The sequence below is a fragment of the Montipora capricornis genome, chromosome 6, assembly GCF_036669925.1.
Source record: "Montipora capricornis isolate CH-2021 chromosome 6, ASM3666992v2, whole genome shotgun sequence".
Classification (NCBI taxonomy): Eukaryota; Metazoa; Cnidaria; class Anthozoa; order Scleractinia; family Acroporidae; genus Montipora; species Montipora capricornis.
Window position 1 is genome coordinate 58,847,941 of NC_090888.1, and position 10,000 is coordinate 58,857,940.

The 10,000-nt window shown below is 40.5% G+C and overlaps 2 protein-coding genes across 2 annotated transcripts in view; both read left to right on the forward strand.

Annotated features, from left to right (window-relative positions):
• Window positions 1-4,211, forward strand: part of LOC138052671 (dnaJ homolog subfamily C member 8-like) — a 13,441-nt gene extending 9,230 nt beyond the window's left edge. The window contains exons 7-9 of the mRNA XM_068899219.1: window positions 1,485-1,576; window positions 1,961-2,036; window positions 3,124-4,211. Coding sequence (XP_068755320.1) covers window positions 1,485-1,576; window positions 1,961-2,036; window positions 3,124-3,243 — 288 coding nt within the window. The 3' untranslated portion in view covers window positions 3,244-4,211. The remainder of the gene's footprint in view (window positions 1-1,484; window positions 1,577-1,960; window positions 2,037-3,123) is intronic.
• Window positions 4,212-7,247: 3,036 nt separating this feature from the next.
• The window catches only part of LOC138052667 (WD and tetratricopeptide repeats protein 1-like), an 11,666-nt gene continuing 8,913 nt past the window's right edge, over window positions 7,248-10,000 (forward strand). Inside the window, exons 1-4 of the mRNA XM_068899211.1 lie at window positions 7,248-7,576; window positions 7,669-7,752; window positions 8,675-8,721; window positions 9,411-9,522. Of these exons, the coding sequence (XP_068755312.1) occupies window positions 7,529-7,576; window positions 7,669-7,752; window positions 8,675-8,721; window positions 9,411-9,522 (291 nt within the window). The 5' untranslated portion in view covers window positions 7,248-7,528. The remainder of the gene's footprint in view (window positions 7,577-7,668; window positions 7,753-8,674; window positions 8,722-9,410; window positions 9,523-10,000) is intronic.

Consider the following 10,000-nt stretch of genomic DNA (forward strand, 5'->3'; position numbering starts at 1 on the left):
TTAGAGTAAAATACTGAGTATGGCCGGTTCAAGCCCGGTTCAAGCCGGTTCAGTCGTCAAAGGGTTTAGAAACAACGACGGCTATGACTACGACAAGACCACAAAACAATAATATCATTAGTTAAAAGAGCATTAAAAGCCGGGTCACACTAGGTGACAAGTCGCAGCGACAGGTCTCTGCGACAAGTTGCTCCGTGTATACTACTTGCAAAACAAATCGCTGCGACACGACGCCTGTTCGGTGCACACGCAGTGATATCGTATGAGTGGGAATGTGAACTAGTTTTCTAATTCAATATGGCTAACCATATGACGCTGTCATTGGTTCATTTATATTTTGTCCCAGCGACTTGTTGCCGGAAGTGTACACACGATTCGACAACGCTGCTTTCGCTAATATTGTCGCTGCGACTGACTGCGGCGAAAAAATTCTGCCGCAGCGACAGTGAATTTTATAAAATTAAGCGTGTCACGCAAGGCGAGTTGTTGCGGCGACTTGTCCCCGCGACGTGTCACCTCGCACCGGTGGCTCAGTTGGTTGAGCACCGGGCTGCCATGCGGGAGGTTGTGAGTTCGACTCTGGCCGGACCAACAACCCAGGGTCTTTAAGTAACTGAGGACAAAGTGCTGTCTTTGTCATTACATCTGCAAATGGTTAGACTTTCATGTTTCCTCGGATAAGGACTATAAACCGTAGGCCCCGTCTCACAGATATCTTCCATGTTCATTAGTTCCCTGTGGGACTTTAAAGAACCCACACACTATTCGAGAAGAGTAGGGGATGAAATTCCTGGTGTTGTGGCTGTCCTCTGTGAGTATATGGGTGGGTGGGTAAAGCTGGTCCACATCAGCTGAATAGCTGCCAAAACTTCAACCTGCTCAAACAAATAAGTAACAAACGAACAAACAAACAAACAAGAAACGACGACGGCTATGACTACGACAACACCACAAAACAATAATATCTTTAGTTAAAAGAGCATTAATAATCGTGCTTCACCTGCAGCACGGATTTTAACAAGTAGGTTTGCGGTCCGACGACGTGAAATCGCCAAATATGAAGTTTTGACGACATCGTAAGCATGCAGCAGAGAATCTTTCATTCTCTATGTTCATTCTGAAACCGCTCGCACCAATTTATTTTTAGGATACTTCGCCCATATTGTAGGACGTGAACGAGACTAAATAATCGCAAAAGGTGACAGAGCCATGTTATATTATGAGGAGACGTTTTCGTCGAACGTCATCGTCGTAGATCTTAAACTCCCTAATATTTGAAGTGATTAAGTGAGGTCAACTTCTGGTCATTGATGTAAAAATCGGCTTGTTCTCCTGAAGGATCCTTAGAAAAGAGTGAATTGTTGCTAGCTACATGTATTACTGTTGTGTACTCTTTACATAGGTAAATTCTACACAAACTTCTGAAGTTTTAAAGAAAACAGAAGGTTAAGGTCACACCTTTGTCATTTTGTTTGTTGATATAGTTGTCCAAACTAATGCACAATACAACTGTTAAACTGTTTGCTGATTATGAGCTCAAAAGACGGGCCCAAGAAGAGAAGGATGCAGAACAGAGGTGAGTTTACCTTACAAGAACCTTATAGAGTTTCCGTCATTTTGATGTTAAAAATGTCAATTTTCACTCGATTATGACATTACCACAGAACAGCCCACACGGTGCATGAGGATTTAGAGTCGGTGTAATCATCATTTATTTTATTAGTTTTTTTACATACGACCGTCCCCCACCCCCCTTTTTTTCTCTTCCTTTGCCGTCTTCCCACCGATCCATCTTTTCAGTTTACAAGAAAAAAAATATAAGGAGGTTAATGACTTGGTGAACATTTTTTAACAGTTAGCATCCGCTAACTGCGAACTTTAGCCTGTTATGTGTAACGCACAAAGTTTTCGCAAAATGTTTGATGTATGATTTATGATTCAAATCAAACATTGTCCGCAGAAAGAGACAACGTGAGCAAGAAATAGCGGAAGAAGAAGCTGCAAAAAAGAAGAAAGAATGGGAAAAACAATGGGAGGTGAGAAAATAGTTGCGTGTGCAAAAAGACGGGAAAAAATAGTATTCAGGCTATTCATCGATCCTCAAATTTCCTTTGACAAAAAAGCAACAATGATAAAACTGGTTTCATTTTACTTCCGCTTTTGTATTTTGTACGCTCAGGGACTGGCCAAAGAAGAATTCTGTGTTCATAAATCAATGACATCTAGGGCGAACTGACAGTCGATCAATAACATGACAACTTCCAGTTCCCAATCGCATCAACGATTAGAGTATTTAGACTATCTACTGACGTTGCACAAATCACTTGACTCCGCTCAAAACGTCAGTCAGTGTCACCTAAACTCAGGGCTGCACTTACGAGGACGTTTGTACTTCACGTAGGTATAATTCTTGGTTTTAGTTTGATAATGCACGTTCATTTGGAATACTGTAATTGCACGTAACTTGAAAAAGAAAAAATACATGTAAGAGCACACTGAACAAAAAGGGTATTCAGGCAATAATGAAGATAAGAACAACAAGTGAAATGCTATACAGCTTTAAAGCAGTGGAGAAGGACTAGAAGGGAATATATGAAAAATTTGACCAAAACTTAATAGTGATCACGGGTTATCCTTAAAGCATTATGATGATGGTGATGAAGATGATGATGGAAGTGATCACCGTGAACAACTTGAGAAGGGACTCGAACCCATGACCCTGCGTTTCCGCTGCACCTTTCAATCTCGTTTCCAGGTCCCATGGTTTCTCTTAGCCGGCGGGGCCTTCGCACGAGAAAACGACTGGCTCTGGAGACATAGGAAATTCAAATTTGTTCATTGGTTAGCTTGCGAAAAATAAAATCTTGAAATCAAGTGAAACTACGATCCTCGCAGTTATGAACGCACTTTTGGCAATTGCGTAGACATAGTGGTGTATCATGTTTGGGAGGGTAAATGCTCGGAGATATGTGTTACATCAAGCTACTCTAAAAATAAATAAAGATGATAATGATGGTGGTATAGTTTTGAAGAGATCACAATATGTTGAAACGTGCCCCCGATGTTAGTTCCTCCGCATTTTGTGGCACCAGCATTTCCTAATTTGAAGTCTTTACTTTACAGGAGAGTCGGACAAACCGCGTGGATAGTTGGAGGAACTTTCAAGCGGGAGGAAAGAAGAAAAAGGAAAAAAAGGGTCGCACCGCATTCAAGCCTCCCGCCCTGAGGCCAGAGAAACGTTAGAAACGACAACATCAAGGATGCAACATTAAGGAGCCTAAGCACGCCACTTTTTTGACACGCGGACGGCAACCGAAAAGTGGACTTTTCGCAAGCCAGGGCCCGGTTGATCAAAAGCCGATTACACTAATCGCAGATTAAAAACTAACCAAGGAGTTTATTTCTCTATTGCCAAATACTGTTCAACGCTGATATTCGGCAAAACTTTACATTGGAAGAAGTCTATCTTGAAAAACAAAAATAAGCAAAGGAAACTTTCAGCAAAAAGTCGAAACAAAAGTTGACGCTAATCCTGGATTGAGCTGATCGGCTCTCGAACAACCGGGCCCAGGACATTAGTGTCTCCCAGATTTTTAAACTGGTCATCTCCAATGGAGAAAAGATACTTGGCAATATAAATGTGGTTGTGTTAAGACAAGTGAGTAAAAAGGGAAAACAGCTCACTTCCGGTTGCCGTCCGCGTGTCAAAAACTGAAACTAGGGAGCTTAAGCGCGCGCGTTTTTGAGACGCAGACGGCAACCGGAAGAGAACATTTCGCGTGAAAAACAAAAATAGGCAAAAGAAACTTTCACCAAAAAGTTGAAAATTTGAAACAAAAGTTTCCGCAAATCCTGGATTAAGCTAATCGGCTTTCGAACAAACGAGCCCAGGACATCAGTGTCTTCCAGATGTTTGTACTGATCGTCTGTAATGGAGCAAAGATACTTAGTAATGTAAATGTGGTTGTGTGAACACAAGTTAAAAGGGAAGAAAGATCACTTCCGGTTGCCTTCTGCGTCTCAAAAGCGCGCGTGCTTAAGCTCCCCTACTGAATGGAAAATGCCCTCCATTTCCCGATTGCTCAAACCCGACCCAAGCCACCGCGCGTACGCATGATTTTCGAGCCAATCAGAGAGTGTCCTTTGAGCATGTCCTGAGCATGAGATCTACGACGCGGTCGTCAACGAGAACGCCAAAAAAAAAAAACAAACAAGAATACCATTGGTTAAAAGAGGAAAAGTAATCGTGCTGCACGTGCGGCACGCATTTTAGCCCATAATTTTGAGTGAGCCTACAAACGCAAACCTTTCATTCTATTTTTTTACTCTGAAACCACTCGTACGAGTTTAGTTTTAAGATATACTTAGCCCACATTGTACGACGTGAGCGAGATGGAATAATCGCGAAACACTTACGACAGAGCAGATCTATATGTGTGGTGACGTTTTCGTCGACGTCACGGTCGTAGATCTTAATTAAAGTCCCTAGTGGGGACAACAAGGGAACGCGACATTTCGGTTCGATCGGTAGGACCGGTCATTCGAACCCTCCTTATGTTGCGATCACAATTATTCCAGGCGAGCAGAGCCGAGCCGAAATCTAACGTTCCATTTGACTTAAAACCGAAATTGCGGGATTTTCTTTGGCGAATTGTAAGGCGCATTATCTGTTGCAGGTCATCGGCTATTGTTTAAATATGTATATACTGTTTGCGTTTTATACTCTCGAAATAAAAAGAGGTGTCAAAAAGTGTTTAATCTTTTGGATTAAGTGGCATACAGAGGTCATGTCCTTAAACCGAAGCCACACCTGTTCTTTTCACCTGACTTCATTGGCGGCCATGTTGGCGTACTGAACAGTAACGAAAAGTCTCAATTTGGCTTTTTTATTATTATGCAAAACGCTTGCAAGGCGTTTTGCTTTTGTTTTGTACACCAACATGACCCTTCTAATCACGTGCGTGCAAACCTAAAATTTGAGGGTCAAAAGTATTTTTCATACTGGGGACCCACTTTTTTGACCGGGGGGTTAGACAAGAAAGCATGCAATAATCTGTAAAATTTTAACCTTCTTTGGCAACCTACGATGCGCGAAGACAGAAGTTATCTTCTGCTTCTGAGGGAATTTTTAGACAAGTTAATTTGTTTAGTAAATTTCAGTATTGTTCCCATTCAGGAGGCAGTGACTAGGAGTGTACAAGTTCGTTGTATTTGAGGATTGGCGTTTTCACACACCGAGTTATTTTTAGATTGATTTGCCCTGCGAAACCAGATCTTTCCAGCTAATCAGGAATTGGCCATTTTTGTACTAGAGACGCATAATCCATCCGGCATCTAGACGAATTATGCGTCTATCATGTTATCCGTGTGGTGTAAAGACGGGACGAACTATATGAGACGCATAATTCATCTGGCACGAACAGTGGGCAAACACTTTTTCTGCGTCTGTTAAATTCGTCTAGTATAAAGACGGGCACAAGACGCATAATTCGTGTGGACGACCTATCCAGTTTAGTGCGTCTTCCAAGACGCACTAAAGTACATACTTCGTCCAGAAGCATAATGCGTCTTGTGGCCGTCTTTATACTAGACGAATTTAACAGACGCAGAAAAAATGTTTGCCCAATTTCGTCCCAGACGAATTATGCGTCTGTGCTATAAAAACGGTCACTCGTGTAGGCCAAATCATATTTGAGAACTCTTCAAAAAATAGCTTGATCTGTGAAAATTCCGTCACATAGACCTTGTATTGGAGTTGTAGGTTCCTGTTTATGGGCTCCTGTCGCATTTCATGATTTTGAGAAAATGCATTTTTAACTGGCCTTACAGCGGTTATTAGTCACACGCGCGCCTCAAAGGCATTTTTCTATATCTCGAAAGTAAATTTAGGTGGACGTCAATCAATTGTTTCTATGACAATAGTCCTGCTCTCTTGGTGACAGTTGAATTCGTCATGGAAACAATTGATTGACGTTCAACTAAAATATGAAAAAATGTCGTTGAGGGGCGCGTGTTACTGATAACCGATTTAACATTCCCATTTGCCGTTAGAAAAATCAAAGTTCAGTGGAAGCTCTCCAGTAGCAACGAATAATTGTAGTGGCATCAGTGCACTGGCAGGGACCAGCGAGGGAAATGCCGTTTGTTTGTCTTGGTCTGATGTTTTAGCCCTACAACTTTAGAATGGTCGTCTCAATAAATGATCAGGTCAAATCAGCCATTCAGTCGGGTCTTGTTTATCATTGATGCCCTTAAGCCGGTTGGTGGAATTTGGAATTTCAGCATCCTTGTTCGTTACTCCCTAAATTGAACCGCTTTCTTTCAGTCCAAGTAGTTAGAAATCCCGATGTGAAGTCACTTGTCGATTTGTTAAATGATATGGAACTGGATTAAATGTTCGGTGAATTTTTTCTGTAAATCCCTTTCGTGATCATATGGCAGGGCGTTTTCAAGTTGAGAGAACCGGAACGGATAGTTTCACATGCGAAATTTCCTGGCCCCAGTTGTACGAAGGTGGATAGCGCTATCCACTGGATAAATCCCTATCCACTGGATGTGCTCAATCGGTTTTGCTAGTGTTTATCCGCTGGATAATGATTTATCCGGTGGATAGCGCTATCCCCTTTTTTTAACCGAGGCCTGAAGGTTTGGCTAAAGGGAAACTGCTCGCCTACGGAATTTTTGTGGCTAACAGTGTCACATAGCAACGCACACTTGCAAACAAGCAAAGAGACTGCCAGTAAAGAAACACGTCACGTCAATCAAGTGAACGAGTAAGAAAATAAAGATGAATCTGTTCCCGATAAGGCAGGGACCAATGGCTGTTTTGTTATTCCCAAACATCAAGTCAACGTACAAATTTCAGGCCTTACCGGGAGCATTTGGTCAAATGGAAACCGCCCCAGGGTGACATATATCACAAATACCGCCTGTGAGCCGCGAGTTCGGTCCTGCGTTTACAAACTTCATGGTAATTTTCGCTGTCTTGGCCACCCTTGGCGAATTTTTCGGCTTCTTTCACCCCAACAACCACATAGGCTGATGAACGATGGGCGTGGTCGGTGGTCAGTGCAGTTGACACCGAAATACAGAAATGCTAAAATATAGAGGGTATAGAGCTAAGAAAATTACTCGAAACCTCTCGAAAAATTCGGGCTTTAAATTTTGTTTAGGAGTTAGTTTGTTTAGCAGCAGGGACGCTCAGCTGCAGCACTCGCTGCTCTGTCTAGGAGAAGGCTTGGTGACTCAGCTTTCAGAATGATAGTACATGGAAAAGATTTTTCGGATATTACAGTTGGAGAAAAGGTCTTAGCATCCACCCTTTCGTTGTTGATACATCTCTTAACCCATGACACTACTAATGCTTTAGTTCTAGCACTAGCTTTGACGAAGGAGAGGTTGTTTTTGACTCTTAACTGTGATGTGATACACTCGTGTCAAGTAAGACTTCTCCACACTCTGACACGAAACGGCCGGGAAGTAGCTGGCTTTAGTTTTGATTTTTCGCGAAGCAGAAGCCTCGTAGATAATGGAGGCTCACAATATTGCAGCGCAAATCAAGAACCGAGAAGTGAAGGTAACGTTTGTGATGGGAATTGTGAAGAACATGTACACAATCTCAGTTGACCGCAATTTGTACAGTGACTCAAATCAGCTTTCACTTCGTAGACAAACATCACGCGAAGCTTTCAGAGGAAATACCAAGTCCATCCACCTTTTATAGAAAGATTTGGACTTGAAAGGGAGCTTGAGGTAAAGGGGAGACATTCTTTGTTTACATTTATTTCTTCAAATTAGACAAAGTTTCCTCAGCTAACTTTGGAAGCTTCAAGCATAGATGCATGCATTCCTTTCCGAATTGTTTATTTTCGGTCTGTCTGCATTTGTAGATTAAATGTTGTACGATGCAATAACTGTAGAATGACTGTCGAAAGATTTGCGTTAATATGACGAGGAGAAGCTGGCCCGTTTGACGTATTTTAATGAATTCTCTCAAAATTCTTAAGTTGCACTATTATGCCAGCATTTCATTTTGCCTGTGTTTATGCATGAGTTTATAAATTTGTCAGATTTGGCACGCCATTTCTCAAGAACGCCGTTTAATAAGAGTACGCTTCAGAGAAACACGTTTTTACTTGTAATTGACTCTATAACAGAAAATCCTGTTTAAAAAGGTTTTCACTTTGGTGCAGTAATTGTTATTGCGTGAATAGTACTTGGCATTAAATATTTCAATTTCCGAGGCGTTTATAGGAAACATAATTTTTTGTGATGAACTTCAAGGAGAGACGTGACTGGAAGATGAAACGCCGTGAATATTGTACTCCGGTTTCTTGCAGCCTAGAAAACAAGGAATTTTTCATATTAATTTTAGGCAGAAATATAAAGAGATCCCCCGCTACCGTTCGAATACTGATCTTATTGCCCTTTTTCTACTAAAATACTATAAATAAATTTAAAAATTATCAATGCAATGATTTAGCATTAACAAAATGAGCAAGTTTCATAAAGATGAAAGCTTCTTGTATCCTAAAAGGTCAAATTTGAGCAAGTCAGTCGACCAGAATGCTTTTGCGTTTAATGAGTTTATTGACAGGAATAACATCAGGCATATTGTTTAGGACTAATAAGCAAGTCACATTCATTTGATGATTTGGGTATTTTTTTTGTCTAGGGTCATACAGGATGTGTTAATTGTCTTGAATGGAATGAAGCTGGAAAGTAAGTTCAACTTGTTACTTCACTGACTTTTCTGCCTCTCCCATACAGGTTATGTGGGTGAATAACCTTCAACAAACAGAAGACAGTACCAGCAATTTGCAATGCATGCTATGTACATTGAACCTCTGATTCAATGAACCTGCATCCTTCATATGCTACATATCAATTGAACAAAATTCTTGACTCCACTTACAGTAAGATGTTTAGAAAAGTTCCTTGATACAATGAATTACCTTGATGCATTAATTGAACCAAATTTCTGAATAATTTTTTTTAAGTGACATTCTTCTTGGTTTGTGAGTGCAGTGGTGTGACTTTGTAGGACTGTTGGGATCTTATAGCATCCACCATCCTTTGTTATCCTTAGTTTAGGATTGTTGCAAGTTACGGCTTCCTTTCCTTGTCCCTTCCCTAGGCCTGGCTAGTCTGCGGGACTAGCTCAAAGTACCTTTAATTCAGCTCCCTGTAATTTGATGAAACTAAATATATTCCAAGGTTTGGAACAACAATGTTTCCAGTACGAGGATGGGACTTACCACATACCTACTGGATGTAATAAAAAGGACTTAATTTCAAGCTTTTGCAAATATTTCCATAACCCAGCTTTGCCTCAGACTGAACTGATAAATTGTAAAGACTACTAATACGAGGTCAGCATTGAAATATCATATTGGTTTCTTTTTTCTCAGTCTCCTTGTCTCAGGGTCTGATGATCTCAATGCCATAGTGTGGGATCCACTGCGACGTCACATGAAATGTTGCATCAAAACAGGACACTCTGGAAACATTTTCTCCGTGAAGGTGAACCATTTCATATATACAGTTTTGTCTTGCATAAAGGAGACTTTCATCTTATCAAAGAGAGGTAACTTATTTTTTATTGTCCTGTACCCCCTGCCATGAAACATTACTTCGATAAAACTCTAGAAAACATCCCAAACAGTTTTATGCAAGATTATACTGTCTAGTTATTTATAATAAATTATTATTCACTAATTGTGATGATAATATTATCATATAATTATAATAATTTATTTATTAAAATATTATTCACTGGTTTCAATAAGTACCAACAGCCGATGAAAAGGGTCGGCTATTTCACTCAGAGAGAAGTCAACTACTTTTTTAATACCTAAATTGAAGTAATTAAAGACAGATTCTTTCAAACCTAAGATAAGTTTTGACAAGTTGTTTGCTCGATTTACTCAAACCATTCCTGGAAGCTGCTATTTTGAAGAAGGTTTACCCAAAATGTTTGGGCTGTTGAATTATCTGTTAT